Source organism: Hypanus sabinus, chromosome 2, assembly GCF_030144855.1.
Source record: "Hypanus sabinus isolate sHypSab1 chromosome 2, sHypSab1.hap1, whole genome shotgun sequence".
Classification (NCBI taxonomy): domain Eukaryota; kingdom Metazoa; phylum Chordata; class Chondrichthyes; order Myliobatiformes; family Dasyatidae; genus Hypanus; species Hypanus sabinus.
In genome coordinates, this window is record NC_082707.1 from 35081268 (window position 1) to 35102013 (window position 20746).

The 20746-nt window shown below is 39.3% G+C and overlaps 1 protein-coding gene across 10 annotated transcripts in view; it reads left to right on the plus strand.

The window, feature by feature from the left end:
• The window catches only part of dlg1b (discs large MAGUK scaffold protein 1b), a 479606-nt gene that overhangs the window by 277612 nt on the left and 181248 nt on the right, over positions 1–20746 (plus strand). For 5 of the 10 annotated variants that reach the window (XM_059943959.1, XM_059943963.1, XM_059943981.1 and 2 more), the window contains 2 exons: positions 6668–6766; positions 10814–10867. In XM_059943959.1, the coding sequence (XP_059799942.1) occupies positions 6668–6766; positions 10814–10867 (153 nt within the window). The remainder of the gene's footprint in view (positions 1–6667; positions 6767–10813; positions 10868–20746) is intronic. The other 5 variants (XM_059943988.1, XM_059943998.1, XM_059944003.1 and 2 more) reach the window with 2 other exon arrangements.

Below are 20746 nucleotides of genomic sequence, written 5' to 3' on the forward strand. Positions count from 1 at the left end.
ACAAACTAGAAGAAGAAGAAAGGTGTCCAGAGCTGTCAGAATCACTTGCTGCAGTCTCAGAGTCAACTCCTACAACCACCACAGAGGAATCCCCAGAACGTGAGGTTATTTTACAGCCGCAAGTCTCACTGGTCAAGCAGTGTGGTCTCCTTTGTCAGGAAAGATGTTGTCCCACTAGAATAAGAAATGCTCCACAGCAATTAAATCTTTAGGCCTCTATGGGACAATTTAAATTGTATTATTCTGTGGATGTCTGTATATTGTAGTTGTATTATATAGTATACTGTGTATATGATTGAGATGCATTTAATATCTAAACAAGGAGTATATTGTGTGTTCAATATTTCAGTGGTATTTGAGTAATATTTCCTGGCATATATACTCTTCTTGGGCTTCCAGAGGGTACAGGTATCAGTTATAACCGCAGTTTCAATGACAAACTCTGTCATCTTCATCAGTTTGTCATTGAATTGTCAGTTAAAATTGACACCTGTACCTGGCTGGAAGCCCAAGAAGAGGTTATTCATAATATTGTACCTACTATATATTGTTTGCTTAAGCATTCTTCTTTGTTTATATAATTATTTATGAGTTATATGTAAAAGTAAGTGAATTGCAAATGTCATGACGCTATCACATAATACTTGTGCGCACATTGCTTAAACACTAAGTTAGACTCGCATTGCTTGGCTCCCTTGTTTCCCTTTCAATTAAATTCCTTTGTTTTGGAGTTAATAGAACAGCCAGAATGCTGCTTTGGATGCAGGCACATTCAGGTCTTTTACTCCAAGTTTGACTTTGTAAGAAGTAAACCGAACCCCAGTATTAAGTTGCGTTCTTGGATCTGGCTTTCTTCCACAGAACTTGCGCAAGCCGTTGGCAGAGCCTGCACTGTCACTCTGGCTTTCAATGCACTCATCCTCCTCCTGTTCATACAGCTTTGACTGCTGCATTAGAGTGTGGCTTCTGTAGCCTCTGTACACCAAAGGAGATGAGCTGTGGCAGCTCCATGGTGATTAGTCAGGATTGCTGTCAGTTTTTATTCATCTCCGCCTGTGCTTACCAACTGACTGACTGCGATTCAAGCTCCCTTAGTGTTTTGTTTCAAAAGCTTTGATCCTGCGTATTTCCGATACAATCTTAACAAATTTCTCAATTCTTCCAGGTTTATCTTCAACAACTGTAATTTTACACGAGGTTATATAAGATTAACAATAATGAAGCTTTGTGCATCTAGTATGTGGCATTTTATTACACAGTTCGGGAAATTTAATGTAGTTATCTTTGATTGCTCAGTGTGGGGTGGTGATGGTTATTGTGTTAGTTATTACTATTAACTATATATTAGCTGTGGAATTGGGAAGAATGCGACTGAAAAAGAACTTGTTCCATTAGATTTGTTTCTTTATATATTTCTGATAACCAAATAGAAGGAATTCCCATAATTGAAAGCTTAAAAATGCTTCTTATAGTTAGAGATTATATTTTTGAAGAGGAATAATGTATATTCCCAGGTTCAAAGGGTGGCCAATTCCCTAGCTGTGACATTTTAAACATTAAGACTTCCCTCCTTTGGGGAAATGAAGATGATTTCAATAAGTGGAAGGTTGCTGAAAATGATTGACATGTGTAAATGTGTTGAATGTATTTGTAAGGTGACCTTTGCCACCCAAATAACTAATCTGTTCCGTGCATTGATTATTTGTGCCTGGGAAAAGAGGGCCGTCGTGTGCACTGCCCATTGGTACTCATTAATTGGAGAGCGCTCCTGGCTAGAATCAGATTCTGCTTCCCTGCCTTTCCTAGCGGAGCGCTTCTCTGACAAATGTTCCAACGTTGCGGTACTAATTTTTTCTCTGCTTTCTGCCTGACCTGGCAATTTGCAATTATCGTTTCTTTCTCTTTCTGAGCTGCAAAAATGACAACTTATTGTTACAAGCATGCATACTCTTGTGGTGTGCCAGAAGGTTGTGAACTGGGGAGGTTAATTCAATTTTCAAGTAACCCAAGGTTACAAGTGAATCCGCGTCAACAATGCCTGGAACCACAGCAGCAGCTCTTCAGTACACACAAGTATTATACCTCTGCAACTCTTCCTATTTCTTCGTCTAAGCATAGGGGCAAGTTCACAAACCTGCGTGATAGTGTAAAGAAAAGCCCAACAAAAAGTACTGCTAAAGTGAAAGCTACTAGTGGTTGGTGGTCGGACAGCTCACGGTCAACTGGTTCCGTTGATAAGGTCAGTATGTGTGGAATTGTTTGCTGATCTTTTGATGGTAATGTCAGTACAATTTTAGTGCATAAATCAAGATACAGGCCATGGAATAACCAATATGACGGTGGCCATTGTTCTCCTTAAGATCACTTCCCTCTGAGTGGATCAGTTCTAATTTAAGTCTTATTTCAGATATCTGAAAGATTTTTTGAATTCAACAGTTATTTATTATGTAGTACATACTATTAATGCACGAAGGTCATATAGAGCAACCCATCACAGGAACAGCCCCTACAGCCAACAATGTTGTGCCAAATTAATTAAAGCTGTAATTAAAAACTGAACGAAATTAATCCCTTCTGTCTGCAGAGTGTCCATTTCCCTCTATTCACCGCACAATCATGGGCACATCTAAGAGACTTCCATCGTATATGCCTCCACTACCACTTTTGGCAGCACTTTCCAGGCACCTGTCACATCCTCTGTAAAAGAAAACTATTTTAAAATGTAATTTTTGGACCTGTTTCTCCAGTTTGTTAATTAATTTGTCTGATATCTACAACCTTTAACCCACCATTCTGCAGACTGTTGTTTTCAACTAGTTTTGACGAAATCAACTCAACTCCAACTTGTCATAATCATGTATATTCTTCCTCCTGTATCATATTAGAAATTCGTTAAGGGAAGAAATACATAGCCCCATTCCTTCTCCTGGAATGGAGGAATAAATATATTGAACGTTTTATACAGAATTTGTAGAACTGAACCATTAGCAAGAGATGTTGGTCAGCAGCTTCTGCTGGTTTGTTCTGCGAGAACATTCTGCAACTGAGACCCTTTGAGGTACCCTACGCTTTATATGCATCGTCAAAACTAAGTGTACAATCAGGCTTTGGATGGTTAGGTGTGTGTTGGCTGAGACTTGCTGAGGTCTTTTTTTCCTAAGGTTCAATGCTTTCTTTTTTTGTTGTCAAGTTGAATTGGTTTGCCAAGTTGATTCAATACTCAAATCTCATACATTGCTGATACTCGGGTATGATTCCTTGATTCTTAGCTCCAAATTTTAGTTGCATATTGTTGCTCTGACTTCAGATCTACCTTCTTTACACGAGTCTGAGTCGGCCATCGGTTCCTGATCAGGGCGGCAGTGAAGTCGTGGCAGGGAGGATTTGTTTTTTCGCTGTTTTCGGAAGGGAGCACAGTGTCACAATGAAGCTACCTATTGGTGTTGACATAATTTAGTCATGAGGCATCTCATCATTAATGGGGCTTATGAGTTGAATCAAAAGCTTATAAGGGAATGGAAGATTAGTGAATGTAAACAGATTTAACATTAGATGTTTCGGCACAGTGGAGTGAATGTGTGATTCAAATGAAAATGGAGCCCAGGAGACATTTTGTTGGAGCAGTGGGTTTTCAGCGAATTATCTGCTGGCATGATCTCCTTCATATTGCTTTAAGCAAGAATCTAAGAAGTAATGTTGTAACAGTCCTTTAGTTTAATTCTGGTACCAGAACTGAGCCCTTTGTTATAAACTGATTATCTGAACGTTTAATACAGTATTGAGTCTCAGTGGGGTTGACTCGTCTATCTTCCTTTACTTACATCTCCAGACAGTTTAGCTATAATTAAAAAGTCCTCAATACCCACTCTTGGGTTGTATCAGTTCCATTGTGCCATCTGGGTTCTCTGTACTTTCAGCACTGGCCCAATCCCGTCCCTTTCTCTGTAACTTAAAACAGGCCAAGCAGCATCCCTGATGAAGATGGCGGGGTTTATCACCGAAATGTTAGTTAAGAAAACGATACCTGTTCCCTGCTGGAAGCCCAAGAAGAGTTTGTTTGCCATGTACGCCGGGAAAGCACTAGATCCTTTTTAAATGGACTTATTTGCATCTTCCATTTCTGATAATGAACTGACCCCAAATGTTAACTTTTTTTCTCACCCCACATACGCTGCCCAGTTTCTGTGGTAGTTCCAGTGTTCTTGTATTTCTTTCCAGTGACTGCAGATTTTGCTTTAATAGTCCATGAATCAGTACCCATTCTAATGAGAGAGCATGATTCACATAGAGCTGGAAACTCTAAATGCAGTTTATCCCCCTTGGTTCTTATTGAAAGCTGCAGTTAAAACTTTCTCTGGTTTGAGTATAATTGTTTCATTGACTTAAATGGCAATGCAACACGCTACTGAGTAAGAGATATTTTCCTCCCCATTGGGCAACTACTTGTGTACAAGGGAGCTGTTCTTGTCATTGAGAGTGTAGTCGATTGACTTCAGAATAATGAATTGTATGTCAATCAATTTTTGATGTTCTTGAGATTTGATGGGATATTATGCAAATGTGATGGTTCTGCTTGATTAAAATCAAATACTCATTGCAACTACTGGGATAATAAAAAGAATATAAAAAAAGAAGAATAAAAAGAAGAAGAATAATAAAAAGAATAAAAATAATAAAAGGAACATGCACTACAGACACACTTCACACAGACATAGACAACAGAGGCAGCACACACACACACCTCTGATTGGTTTGATGCAATTTTGAAAATTCAGTGCAAAATTGATTCAATTTTCTACTTGAAGACCCAAGCTGCTTTTTTTGTTCAACCTGTATTTTCTGCCTCTCCGAACCCAACCTCCTAGTACTTGCAAATGTGAACCAAAGTATTAATATGACAAGGGAGAGACCATAGTAAAGACCATAAGGATGATGCAGAAATGGGGACATGTTCCCTGGGATGTAAATTTAATTGAAATATTACTGCAGAGTAGCAGTAGGACCAGATGGTTGTGGACACCAGTGCTGTGTACAGCAGAAGCACTAGCCATGTCCAGTGAAAGGGCATCAGTTCTCCACAAGTAATGCGTTTTTTATGGTTATTTATCTTGCCTGGGTTCATATATTTGCCGCGTCCATTTTGAAGTTTGTATTGGTACTGCCTTCTGATCCATTACCTTCCAGGATTCATAAATATTTATGAGGTGTTATTCAGTTTTATAATATTATTGTTCTACTTATTTTCAAATGTTTAAAATCTCAATTTATACTTTAGAATTCTCAACATAATCACTAATCTAACAAGCTAATTATCTAATCTTTGCAATTGCATATGCATCAGAAATGAAATTGTTTTCTTTTGCCCAATAACTTGAAGATGATTTGGTTTTAAGTTAATTAGAAACCCACTAAGAATAAATTGGTTAATATCTCAAAGAAAAAACATTATGTACCTACCGTCCTTTTACTGCTTTAGGAAAAATGGTTAAGTCTAATTGAATAAGATGACAATTTCATTTTGGGATGTAGTCAGTTTTATTGAGGTACTTTAGTGCTTTGCTGCTAAACTGTGCACGGGTATTTTTTTACGTAGAGTGGAACTAGATGGGAGGTATTAGTACTGAATATCTTGTATATGAATTAAACAAATACAGTGCAATCTTAATATAGCCCCCTTATGTCATAGGCATGGAGATACTATAAATACATTTGTCATCCACTTCTGAATGTTTTATTTCATTGTGATATAGAGATCAAAGTCAGCAGTCCTTTATGCATGGATATATTAGCTTTATTAAATTGTATGAAATGAATAGATTAAATGATTGCACAGAATACTGGCAAATGGGTTCTAACATTGACAGATGTGGAATCATGAAGATTTGATGTCTCTGGGACCCGTTCCTTGGAGTATTTTTCTGTAGACCTGTCCCCCAGGGAGAGTTGGTGTAGATTCACTTGCTTTGTATAGTTAGATGGGATTTCATGGCTCCAATGTTCTCATCATGTACTCTCTGTGCAGCTGTGTCCCAATTATTCCAGAGTCACAGGTAAACCATGAGACTGGGAGAAATCTTTGTTTGCTGAAGTCCCTCTTGAGACAACAGTACTGAGGCGGATGCAATAGATTCTGGGAAAAGGATCAGCGATCCATAGCTGGGGGTATGGTTAGAACTCTTCTACAAATTGTAGCTTGGAATGCAGCGATTGAGTGGATTTGGCAAAATCTAGTCAACTCTGTTGTTGTGTTTGTGTGTATAATAGAACACTGGTGAAAGAGTTTTCAGCTGGATGAGAGCATTGGGATATGGAGCCATGTTAAGAAAAGGAACTTGAGGGGTGGGGGGGGGGAATCCAAATTTAATTAAATATTTAGTTTATTTATGATCCTAGTGTTAGAGTTATTCCCGGAGAGTGGTGTTATATTGAGATTGCACTGTGGTGTTTTAAATTGTTCAGAAGGAATACTTCACTTTATCTCATGTGTCATGGTTAAACCTTGGTTTGCACTTTTCTCCCCCCTCAAAGTTCTTGTTTGGTTCTTTCTCTCAATTTTTAAGTTTGCTATTAAGAAGTATATTTTTGGATTCTTTATTATGCTATTAGGATTAAATGTGTTGATCTGCTGTTGTGTACCTTGAAATTTGATCCATTTGCTATTGTTTAGCAGATAGAAGCTACTCCTCCCTCTACTCCTGTTATCCCTGTGATCCCTGTTATGCCAGTCCCCGCTGAAGCCAGTGTCTTCTCGTCTGACAGTCAACAGGTTTTGTTCCTTTTCTTTTTTTCTTTTGAATGTTTTGATTTTGTTGCTGTACATTCAAAACTTATTTTGTGCATTGTTCAACTTAATATGTTCTTTTTTTAGATCACTGCATTTCTATGAAGAGCAATTAGAACCAAAGAAAAATGCCAGCTTTGGTTGAAAAAATAACCATCTTGAACCTTGCAGCTCATACGTTTTGTTTTCGCAACTCAGTCGTGACCTGCTAGTTTACTGGCCCTTTTCTAATGCATACTGCCTGATATTTTCATTATTTTGTTCACCATTCTGGATTTACCAGCTGCTTGTAAAGCAAGCTACTAGTATGCATTTTGAATTTTAACATCTCAAGCACCAGACTTTGTTTTATTTGCTATGACATATTCCTTAAACTGCACCAGCTCTTTCCTCTCATCTCCTGTAAGAACAGTGCATTACTTTGTCTTTTCAATGGCTGTTTTTTGCAGTATAATAACCCATTAATGGAATGGGTCTTGGCTGATGGTGGTGAACAGCCATGGCACAATTTTTTTTCACTTGCCAATCCAGAGGTGTCTTGCATATCCACGAGGAAAATATGTAGCACTCCTTTTGCAATTTCTGTTCTACTTATTGCTTTGAAATAATTTCTCCAACTGTGCTTGAAGTCCAAGGTGTTCTTTGGTTCTGGTTGCCTGCCTCAAGAGAATGATGAGATGGAGGTGTTACAATAAATATTTGAATTATACTTTGAAAACTATTTGAATTCAATGTGCAAATGAAGTGTGAAATGGGAAAGCTGAGATGTTTGCACAAATTGAAATACTTGAATAACATAGAGAAAGTAAAAATATTAATAAGTGTTCAGAACCCCAAATATTTATATTTTGAAAGCCTGGCAAAAAATGCTAAATGCCCTTGGTTTTGAAGTTGAATTCAAATTGTGGACTAGAACAGATATCTATTGTCTTAATACTTTCATTGCCATTTCCCCTTTGGCCTATCTGGTTCTAATATAAATGATTTGGGTCACAGTAATTTAAGTGCAGCCTCAGAGTCAGAAGTTACTGCTGTGCCGGGCAATCTGTCATTTGACCAAAAGACAAAAGAGCAGAAATAGGCCATTTGCCAGACTTATGTTTTGGAAATCCTAGCTTATCCTGTTTGAATTTTATTAAACAGTATGTCTGGAAATAGTCATTTATAACCCTTTTACTGAATATAGTCATCAATACAGAAAATCCTATTTTAATCGGAAATTGTTATATTAATTAGTATATACATTTCAATTCCTGGGTGTCCCATGATACAGACCACCGTTCTTCTGAGAAATTGCGGACACCCCCAACTGCAGTATATTTCCAAATCAGAGTTCTGAGAGCACTTTCAATGCAGGGCATACATTTTGATCCTTTTTAATATTTATCATTTCCCATTACTGCCAACCAAGGGCCTCAGAATTAGCTTGTCAAAGTTCTTAGCTCGTTTTTCAGTGATTTTTGTTGTTGTTGTGCTCCTTGCCAAACTTGATGTTCTTTATGAAATCAAGATAAACTCCTGATAGACTTGGACTTTTTGATCCTACATCTATGCCACTTGCTTGGCATCCAGTTGATGTGGCTCCTATCCCCACGGGTAAAGAAATTTGCACATTGCAAGAGGATTTAATGTTTTTGGATATTTACTCTTCTCCTTCCCTCCCTTCCCATTATCTACCTGCTTTTCTGGGTATGAATGTGCCTTCTCTTGCAGATGATTATGAGATCAATCTTAGTTGTCCATTCGTATTTTGTATTTGCCCGTTCTTATTTACTGCCCTGTTCATACAAATAGGTTTAATCCACAAAAATGTAATAAAACTCAGTCCATCTGAATAAAGTTAGAAGAGAAACATGAACATTTTCCTTCATTGGCTGTATTAGTGCAATCCTGCTGAGATGTGTTATTTGGTCGTGTTATATTTGGCTAGTAAATGTTGATTTTGATTTCCATAGAATACAAATTGTAACATTATCAACTTCAAATGAACACTTTGATTTTAAAATGATCAAATAGTTTTGTTCATTTTTTAAGCAACTTTACATCTGTAAATTCTAATTATTAAATGCCTTGCCATAAATATTAATTACACTTGGCTGAGATAGGTGGAACAAAGAAATTTTATTTGAATTATTAATGTGTGAAAAATTCCTACTTCTCAGTGAAGGAGCATAAATAAAAATGCATTCTTATCTTCAAAAGACCAAATGAATTATTTATGTTAGATTTTTCTTACGGATGTGTTGCTCCAAGGAGCTTTTATTTTAATCGATTTCACCTTATTAGCACAATATTCTTACTGATGTCGCAGTCAAATAGTTTTCTACATAGACTCTGCATTTTGCAGTCTTGAAACAGTTGAAAATATTGCCAAGTCTGCAAATTGCTCTCTTTTATATTTGTGCTTCATTTGGTCCAATTGGTGTTTCCTTTTATACTCCACTCAAATCCCATTCAAATACTTCCCATAGTGAGCACAAGTGACAAGTAAAATTAAGGTCTTGAAGGATGTAATTACAGGAAAAATAGTAGTTGGTATGAAATTCAAAAGAAAAATTCCTGTTTGGCAAACCTTACCCTTTTACTACAATGCAGAGAACACTTCAACTGAGTGGATCTATTTGCACAAAAGAGATGAGAGCTTGAGCTCAGCCAAGAGCTGCTGACTATGAATGTGCAAGCTAGATTCTTTTATTTCTCAAAGGGAAAAATGGTGGTGTTAAAAGGAAATTTTTAGAGGATTCCCAATTTTGAGATGTTTTTGGTGAGACCTAATTTGGGCACTGGGCAAAACCCAATTTCTTCACTACAGTTACAACCCATCAAAATGACATTGTCAGGGTGCAGAAGAGCGTTATGAGGATGCTGCCAAGACTATAGGGCCTGAGTTACAAGAAGAGGTTGGTTGCATTTGATCTTTATTCCCTGCACTGCAGAAGAATGAGTGGTGACCTAAATAGTTTATGAAATCATGAGTAGTTTGGATAAGATGGAAATTATACCCTTTTCCCTAGGGTTGGGAGTCCAAGCTGCAAGGCACTGATAAGAGGGGAAAAATTTAAAAGAGACCTGAGAAGTAACTTCTTCACACCAAGTGTAGCGAGTACCTAGAATGAGTTGTCAGAGGAAGTGCTCAATCATAACATGTAGAAGGCATTTGGATAGGTCCATGGAAGGGAAGAACTTGGAGGGTTATAGGACAAAAAGTGGATGCTGTGGTCGGCACACTCCAGTTGGGCTGGAGGGCCTCTTTCTGTGATCTATAAATATGATTATAAAAGGAAAATACAAATATATATTAACAGTAGAAAAGCTTTAGACAGGATATTTTCTGGAAGTTTTCCACGAGGGATTTAAAAGACAGCATATTTTGGAGGATGGTAAACTGGATTTAAAAACTATTATTCACAGAATGCGTAAAAAATTAGGGCTAAATCTGTTCTGCAACCTCTCCTATTCAATGGATGAGATTTTTCATTCCAAAAGATTAATTTTTTTTTCACAAACTTCAAGGAAGTAAGTGGGTTAAATGGGGGGCATTTTAAATTCTACACCAGAATGCTTTACCATTTTGATTGAAGCAAAGAAGATTATAAAATTCATTTTCGATAAAAGTAGTAATTGATGCAGAAGGTGCAAACATTTAGACAGCTGGTCAAAGGGATGTGGAAAAAGAATGGATAAATGGGACTTGGAAAGATGTCCTTAAGTGGAAGGTGAGCATGTAAGTCGCATCTCTGTGCTGCATCATTGGAAATGTAGAGCTATATTACATCACACTTCTGTATAAAATTCTGAACACGATAATAAAGCAAGACAGATTTATCAAAAAGTTCTTGAACAATGTTAACAATTTATCAGCCAGATTGATGGAATAATGTATTTCATAAGTAATTCAGTTGTTTTTTGAGTGGGATGGCTAAAATGAATTCAGCTTTTAACTTCCAGTTTTTATACATCTATTGAATTGCATTTTAACGTGATTTGCATTGCTAACATTTTAACGAGATTGTCTTCATCTTCTTTTTAAAGGCTAATCCACCTCCTGTTGTGGTGAATACAGATAGTTTGGAGTGTCAGCCTTACGTAAGTTATCTATTTTCTAACCAATTTGCACTTATAGATAATTAGAGAAATATTTTAAAGGAACACTTTTTGCTGTGACTTATAATTCATTTTCTATCCATGTAGCAAGAATTGGTTTTTCTATTTGTGAATCTTGTATTTGAAAATTAATATTAAAACACTGGAATTAAATAAGAGCAGATTGCCGGCTGTGGACACACCTCTGAGCATTTTAGATACTAAGACAGTCTTTCTGCATCCCCTTCACATGAGGTGGAAAACTCTTGCATAAACCAGCAAAGTTTTCACCATTTTCAGTTAAGGTTCACGATGTATATAACCAGAAAATACTCGATGGAGTCTGCCAGTTCTATGCTGGATGTCACTTCTTAAAAAATTATTGTTTTAAGATGCAAGCACATACAGTATATTAGCTTCAAATTAGATGGTGCACAACTTAACAAGTTGAATCTACCTTTTCAGGCTTACATATTTTTTTCCCACAGTTTGAAGAAATCGTCCATCATTTATGGAGACAGTAAATAATCTTGCATTGCTCCTACATTATCAGCTACTTGGATTCCATGAAATATTCAGTAGATTTGCAATTTATAAAGCAGGAATTGTTATATAAGTATGCTGATTTGTTTGCTAGAATTCAAGATTGCCACAGATCATTTTTTTAGACTGTTGTCTGCATTCGCAGTTGATGCGTTTGCAAAAAAAATTGTTCAGGAGAATTCACCAAACTATTTCAGTCATTCAGACCATCTCATTTAAGACCATAAGATATAAGGGTAGAATTAGACCATTTGGCCCATCGGGTCTGTTCCACCATTTCAATATGGCTGATCTAATTTTCCTCTCAGCCCCAATCTCCTGCCTTCTCCCTGTATCCCTTCATGCCCTGACCAATCAAGAGTCTATCAATCTCTGCCTTAAATATGCATAAATACTTGGACTCCACAGCTGCCTGTGACAAAGATTTCTGCAGATCTACCACTCCCTGGCTAAAGAAATTCCTCCTCATCTCTGTTCTAAAAGGATGCCTGTTGGAGTGTCAGCCAAGTTATCTATTTTCTAACCAATTTGCACTTTTGGATGATTAGAGAATTATTTTAAAGGAACACTTTTTGCAGTGTCCCTTCTGGCCTTAGACTCTCCCACCATAGGAAGCATCCTCTCCATATCCCCTCTGTCAAGGTCTAATTCTACTCTTATGTCTTATGGCCTTCACATTTAATGGGTGTCAATGAGATCACCCCTCATTTTAGTGTATACAGGCCCAGAGCCATATGACAAGCCATTCGATCTTGGAATCATTTCTGTGAATCTCCCTTGAACCATCTCCAACTTCAGCATATCCTTTCCAAGATGAGAAGCCCAAAACTACTCTCAGTGCTCCTAGTGAGGCCTCAACATTACATCCTTGCTTTTATATTCTAGTCCTCTTGAAACAAATGCTAACATTGCGTTTGCATTCCTCACCTCCGAGGAAATTAACTTGCAAATTTACCTGTAGCGAATCCTGCACATGGACTCCCAAGTCCCTTTGCATCACAAATTTTTTTGTATATTCTCCACATTTAGAAAATAGTCAGCCTTTCATTTCTTCTGCCAATGTGCATGACCATACACTTCCCGACAGTGTTTTCCATCCGCCACTCCTTTGCACATTCTCCTAACCTAGTGGTCGCCAACCCGTCAATTGCGATCGACTGGTCGATCTTTGAGACTTTCCCAATAGATCCTGAAAAAAAAAGAAGAAGAAATACATAAATAATGTTGAGGGATTGTTTCTGGGTTGCGGGGTTTTAGTTCCGCTCTTTCTGCCCAGTGCGCATGCGTGTAGCTCCCACGCCACACACTACACAGTGTACTTCAGTGGTGTCCAACCACCGGGCCGCCAGGAAACGATATGAGTCAGCTGCACCTTTCCTCATTCTCTGTCACACCCACTGTTGAACTTGGACCCACGCGAGGTCATCAGTCGCCGAAACGCAGAGATACCCTCGCGCCAGGGATCACTGGCTGCCTCACACAGCCGGCAGGAAATGCCGATGCTATTGGCCTGGAGCGCGGACAGATGGGCGCCGCCTCTAAACCTGTTTAGCACACCGAGTGTTCGTGGGGAACCCGGTGATAAAATATTCGCAGACGACCTAATTCGGGCTCAGGGTTTCGTAAGCAGCAGAACAGCTACCTCGCTGCGATCTACTGAAACAAACTTTTGTTGGCCAATAGATCCTGGGGGGGTGGGGGGTGGGTGTGCGCCCTGTCGCACTCCTCGCTCGGTCAGTCGCTCGCTCGCTCTCTCTCTGGACTGCAACTGCCGCAGCCCCAGCATGGGGACCTCCGACCCTTACCTTGTCCTCTCACCCCACTCACGACCAGCCGCACCTGGCCAAGGTGTCTGTTGGCAGCAGGTGGGCGGGAGTTTGGGCCCAGAGGCTGTCTAATGAGGCAATGAAGCCCTCAAAACTGCTTCAGTACCCTGAGTCCAAGCACCCTGAACTTAAAGACAAACCTGTAGAGTTTTTTCAGTGAAAAAAAACATGAGCAAGTGGGACAGAAGCTAAGTGCTGAGAACCGCATAAACTAAGTTGCGGAATAGACTGGACATAAGGAACCTGCTTCGCGTATCACTGTATTCAGTCGTGTTTAACACACCTCCGCTCCCCATCGGCCGGTCCACAAGAATATTGTCAATACTAAACTGGTCTGCGGTGCAAAAACGGGTGGTGATCCCTGGTGTACATATATTATTTCTACTTCCGGGTTGTGGGGTTTTACTTCTGGTCTTTTCTGCCTGGTGCACATGTGTGTGACTAGCTGATTTGGGGTCGATCTTGCCTTTCACTAAGGCTGAGGTAGGGGACCTTGGGCTTAAAAAGGTTGATGACCACTATCCTAATCTGGCCAAGTCCTTCTGTAGTCTCTCTGCTTCCTGAAAATTACCCACCCCCCCACCTATCTTCATATTGTCTGCAAACTTGTCAACAAAGCTATCAATTCCATCATACAAATCATTGACATATAATGAAAAATGAATTGGCCCCAACACAGACCCCTGTGGAACACCACTAGTCACTGTCAGCCAGTCGAAAAGGCTCCCTTTATTCCCACTCTTTGCCTCCTGCCAGTCAGCCACTGCTTTATTCATACTTGTATTTTCCTGTAATACCGTGGACTTGTAGTTTGTTAAGCAGTATCATGTGTGGCACCTTGTCAAAGCCCTTCTGAAAATCCAAGTACACATTAAATCAATTCTCCTTTGTCTATCCTGCTTATTACTTCAAACAATTCCAACAGATCTGTTAGGCAAGATTTTTCCTCAAGGAAACCATGCTGACTACGGCCTATTTTATCATGTGCCTCCAAGTACCCTGAGACCTCATTCTTATGAATTGACTTCAACATCTTCCCAATCACTGAGGCCAGACTAACGGGTCTATAGCTTCCTTTCTTCTGTCTCTCTCCCTTCTTGAAGAATGAAGTGACATTTGCAATTTTTCAGTCTTCTGGATCCATTCTGAATCTTGTGATTCTTGAAAGGTTAATACTAATGCCTCCATGATTTCTTCTGCCACCTCTTTCTGAACTCTGAGGTGTAGACCATCTGGTCCAGGTGACTTATCTACCTTTAGACTGTTCAGTTTCCCAAGAACCTTCTCTCTAGTTATGGTAACTTCACATACTTCATGTCCCCCGACAGCTAGAACTTGCACCATTTTGCTAGGGTGTTCCACAATTTAGAATGATGCAAAATACTTATTTTGTTTTCCCCTGTTACTACCTCTCTGACATCATTTTCCAGCAGTCCAATATTCACTCTCGCCTCTCCTTTACACTCTGTGTATCTGAAGAAACTTTTGGTATCCTCTTTAATATAATTGGCTAGCTTACTTTCATATCCATCTTTACCTTAATGACATTTTAGTTGCCTTCTGTTGGTTTTTAAAAGCATCCTGATCCTCTAGCTTCCCCCTAATCTTTGCCCTGTCTTTGGCTTCTCTTGTTAGCTGTGTCATCTTTCCTTTAGAATGCTTCCTCCTCTTTGGGATGTATATATCCTGTGCCTTTCAAATTGCCTTGAGAAATTCCAGCTATTGCTGCTCTGCTGTCGTCCCTGCCAGTGTTCATTTCCAATCAATTCTGTCCGACTCCTCTCTCATGCATCTAATTCCCTTTACTCCACTGTAATTCTGATCCATCTGACTTTAGCTTCTCCTTCTCAAATTTCAGGGTGAATTTGATCATGTTATGATCACTTAGTCCTGAGGGTTCTTTTACCTTAAGCTCTCTAATCAATTCTGGTTCATTGCACAGAAGCTCCATTGACAAAAGCATTTTAATTGCACTTTATGTAACATATTTTTTATCAAGAATGTCCTGAAGGCATTCCGAAACAATTTTAACCTGTATTATTTGAATGATTGGCTTTTAAAGGAGCAATTTTGCTGAATTTTTCTCAACTTCTATCCTTAACTGTTGAAGCATGAATATACCATATGTTACAGCTAACATTTTCTCCATTCCATATGAAGATTAACTATATTCCTAGTTATCTGCCAGTTATCTCATCATATTCCAACTTCGCTCTGTCTTCTCACAGACTATGATTGAAGCTGCTGCAAATGTTCCAATTTTCCAGAAATCATTACTGTTAATACAACCAGATATCATTCTAGTTCAGTTGCATTCTGTTGTAAATGCCCTGGGCACTACATTACTTCAAAGACAAGGGTGTACATTGCAATACCCAGTTAGCATTCTACATTAAAACTATTAACTGTGCGATGAATATTCATTAAATGATGGCATCTTTGCACCCAGCGAGAGATGTGCATTTAAAGTAACCGTTTCAAATTGTTGTGTTCTGTTGGGTCATTTCAATTCCAAATGTAGTTCTTTGCATCTATGTTTTTCTGCTCATGATCAATATCAACATTTCAGGAGATATATTGTCATTTATTTCTTCCAGTTGTTAATGTCTAATTTCTTCTTATCAAGGTAACCAGAAACTTGAATGGCCTAGACAGAGTAGATGTGGAGAGGATGTTTCCCATAATGGGAGTCTAGGACAAAGATGGCACATTCCCAGAATACAAGGATGTCACTTTAAAAAAGAGGTGTGGAATTTCCTGAGGCAGAGGGTGGTGAATCTGTTGGAATTCATTGCCACAGATGGCTGTGGAGGCCAAGTTGTTGGGCATATTTAAAGCGGAGGTTTGATAGGTTCTTGGTGTCAAAGGTTACAAGGAAAAGGCAGGAGAGTTGTGTTGAAAGGGATAATAAATCAGCAGAGCAGACATGATAGGCTGAATGGCCTAATTCTACTCCTACGTCTAATGGTCTTATGGCCCTGTATCTAAGCAGGTGGTTAACCTGTCTCCCATACGGAATACTTTAAAATGAATTCCAAATTGATGTGGGCCGTTATCAGCAACATAATAGAGTGGTGCAGAGGGAGGGACTGCCTATATTAATTTCATGAGGAAATGAAGACAGTCTCTTCAGTGGTGGAGGAACTCGTAGCTTGACTGCCATTTTTGTGGGTGAATCAAAGTGCTTGAACTTGAATTGGATATACAGTTGCATGGAACAGTTTGTGATCCATTTGTAATTACCCAGTGTTCTGCATTAATTGCTCATAAAATGTGGTCTGAATTTCATTTAAATCACAATAATAAACTAACGTATTCTGCCTAAGCTAATAACACAAAAACAATTGTATTTCTTCTCATGAATACTGAGCACCTCATTTAAACCATCACAGTCTAGTTCCAAAAAAGTATGTGAACCTCTGGGGCAATACCTTCTACAAAAGCTATTTGCAGTCATGTTTTCCAATCAATGAGATGAGAATGGATGTCGAGGTGCCCTGCCCTACAAAAATGACACACAAAGTCAGGCTACTGACAGAGCCTGCTCTTCTCAACAAAAATCAGTTTATGTGCACCATGCCTCGATGCAAACAACTTTCAAAGGACCTTAGAAGAAGAATTGTAGAGATGCATGATGCTGGAAGAGCTGACAAAAACACTTCGAAAGACCTGAGTGTTCATCAATCCACAGTAGGAGAAATTTGTGTACAAATGGAGGAAGTTCAGTACTGTTGCTACTCTCCCTAGGAGTGGGCGCTCTGCGAAGAGCACAATGCAATGCGGAAGGAGGTAAAAAAGAACCCAAGGCTAACAGCAAAAGATCTGCAGAAATCTCTAGAACTTGCTGAAGTCTCTGTTCATGTGTCCGCTATAAGAAAAGCACTGAACAAGAATGGTGTTCATGGAGGGACACCATGAAGGAAACCCACTGCTCTCCAAAAACAAAAACATTGCTGCACGTCTCAAGTTTGCAAAAGACCACCTGAATGTTCCAAAATACTTCTGGGTCAATGTTCTATGTAGAGATGAGACAAAAATTAAACTTTTTGGTGGAAATGTATATTGCTATGTTTGGAGGGAAAAGAGCACTACACACCAACACCAAAACATCAACCCAGTTGTTAAGCATGATGGAAGAAGCATCAAGGTGTGAGGATGCTTTGCTGCCACAGGGCCTGGACGGTTTGGATTATTGATTACCTGACTGGCAGTATGTGCGCTTGCAACACTGTGTGTCAGACAGAGTGGTAAGCAGAACTGGGGCTCCACAGAGGACTGACCTGTCTCCCTTTCTCGTCACCATCTACACCTCGAACTTCAACTACTGCACAGAGTCTTGCTATCTTCAGAAGTTTTCTGATGACTCTGCCATAGTTGGATGCATCAGTAAGGGAGATGAGGCTGAGTACAGGGCTATGGTGGGAAACTTTATCACATGGTGCGAGCAGAATCATCTGCAGCTTAATGTGAAAAAGACTAAGGAGCTGGTGGTGGACCTGAGGAGGGCTAAGGCACCAGTGACCCCTGTTTCCATCCAAGGGGTCAGTGTGAACATGGTGGAGGATTACAAATACCTGGGGATACGAATTGATAATAAACTGGACTGGTCAAAGAACACTGAGGCTGTCTATATGAAGGTTCAGAGCTGTCTCTATTTCCTGAGGAGACTGAGGTCCTTTAACATCTGCTGGATGATGCTGAGGATGTTCTATGAGGCTGTGGTGGTCAGTGTTATCATGTTTGCTGTTGTGTGCTGGGGCAGCAGGCTGAGGGTAGCAGAGACGAACAGAATCAACAAACTCATTCATAAGGCCAGTGATGTTGTGGGGGTGGAACTGGAATGACGGTGGTGTCTGAAAAGAGGATGCTGTCCAAGTTGCATGCCATCTTGGACAACAACTCTCGTCCACTCCATAACGCACTGGTTAGGCACAGGAGTACATTCAGCCAGAGACTCATTCCACTGAGATGTAACACTGAGCATCACAGGAAGTCATTCCTGCCTGTGGCCATCAAACTTTACAACTCCTCCCTCGGAGTGTCAGACACTCTGAGCCAATAGGCTGGTCCTGGACTTATTTCCACTTGGCATGATTAACTTACTATTATTTAATTATTTATGATTTTATATTGCTATATTTCTACACTATTCTTGGTTGGTATGGCTGTAACGAAAACGAATTTCCCTCGGGATCAATAAAGTATGTCTGTCTGTCTGTTTGCAATCATTGAGGGAGTAATGAATTCAAAATTGTATCAGGACATTTTACAGGAGAATGTAAGGATAGTGGTCCATTACCTGAAGCTTAATAGGAATTGGATGATGCAACAAGACAATGAGCCAAAAGACAAGAATAAATCAACAACAGAATGGTTTAAAAAGAAGAAAATTCATGTTTTGGAATGGCCAAGTCAGAGTCAATTGAGATACTGTGGCATGACCTGAAAAGGAATGCTCATGCGAGATATCTCAGAAATACTGATGATCTGAAACAATTTTGTATGAAGCAATGTTCCAAAATTTCTCCTCGTTGTTGTGCAAGTCTGATCAGCAGCTGCAGGAAACATTTGGTGGAGGTTATTGCTTCTAAAGGAGTTTCTGCCAGTTATTAAATACAAGGATTCATTTACTTTTTCCAGCCTGGACTCTGAATGATTAAACAATGTGTTCAATAAAGACATGAAAAGTACAATTGTCTGTGTGTTATTAATTTAGACAGATTATGTTTGTCTGTTATTGTGACTTAGATGAAGATCAGACCACATTTTATGAGTAATTAATCCAGAAAACCAGGTAATTGCAAGGGTTCACTTTTTATGCAATTGTACATCCTGTTGTGGTTTGGTGTGGGTGACCTAAAATTTTTGCATTTGTCTGTTGTGGCTAGTCTTTGTTTCTGAAAGAATAGTATCCTTAAAGATGGCTTCGCTGATAATACGTTCTTAGCTAATGGATTCTGAAATTTAATCATTACCATAACATATCAAAATTCCACTGTAAAAATCCCTTTACTGAGATGTTGCAGTAATTGAATTATAAAAGATGTCTTTTGATCCTTAAGTTCATTCTTTCATAATTTCCTCATTTGTACTTCTCCATGTTGGTTAGTGTCTTGTACTTCTTTACCGGATGCTATTAAATCAGAATCCAGTTTAATATCATTGGAATGTGTTCATGAAATATGTTGTTCTGTGGCAGCACTATATTGTAATATATAAAAAAGTACAAATTACAGTCAGCAATATATATAATTAAATTAAATAAGTGGTACATAAAAAGAGCAAAATAAAAGGGAAAAAAAGAGTGTACATGGGTTCATTGTCCATTCAGAAATCTGATGGCGGCGGGGAAGAAGCTATTGAGTGTGTGTCTTCAGGTTCATGTACCATCTCCTTGATGGGAGCAATGGGATGGGGGCTTGGCCTGGGTGATGCAGCTCTTTGATGTCGGACGCTACCTTTTTTGAGGCATTACCTCTCGAAGAAGTCCTGGATGCAGGGGAGGCTCGTGCCCACAGTGGAGCTGACTGAGTTTGCAACTTTCTGCAGCTTTTTCTAATTTTGAACAGTGGGCCCTCTACACCAGACAATGATGCAACCAATTGGAATGCTTTCCACAGTGTATCTGCTGAAATTTGTGAGAGCCTTGGTGACATACCAAATGTCCTCAAGCTCTCAATAAAATATAGCTGCTGCCTTCCCTCCTTTGCATCAATGATTACAATTATTCACCCACAATTGATCTTCAGAGGTGTTGACACCCAAGAACTTGAAACTGTTCATTCTTTCCACTTCTGATCCCTCGATGAGGACTGGTGTGTGTTCCCTCGTCTTACCCTTTCTGAAATCCACAATCAGCTCCTTGGTCTTACTGATGTTGAGTGCAAGGATGTTGCTTTGACACAACTCAGCCTATCTCGTTCCTTTATGGATTCTCTTCACCATCTGAAATTCTGCCAGCCATAGTTGTGTCAATGGCAAATTTATAGATAGTGTTTGAACTGTGCCTGACCACACAATAGTGGATGCAGAGAGAGTAGAGCAACGGGCTAAGCATGCATACTTGAGATGCACCCATCTAGATTATCAGCAAGAAGGCAATGTTATTTTCACTCTGCCCCAAAGTGACTGTTTCAAATATATATTTTATTTTTAATTTTTACTTACATTCCCCATATTGTTCTTGAAACTTGGAAACACGTGAGAGTTGTATGATTATAACTCTGAGGCTAGCAAGTAGGATGGTTTTTGTTCTGTTGACATCATACATTCCTGAGGAGATGTACAGAGATATGACTGAAGCTCCCAGCCCCAGCAACCTGTGTTCAATGCTAAACTCGGGTCCTGTCTGAGTGGAGTTTGCACATTCTCCATGTGACTACATGTGTTTCCTCAGGATTCTGGTTTCCTTTCTCAGACCATGGATGTGCAAGCTTACTGGCGTCTGTAAATGGCCTGTACTGTGCAAATGAATGGCAGAGTCTGGGGGAGAGGGAGTGTTAACAGGAGTGTG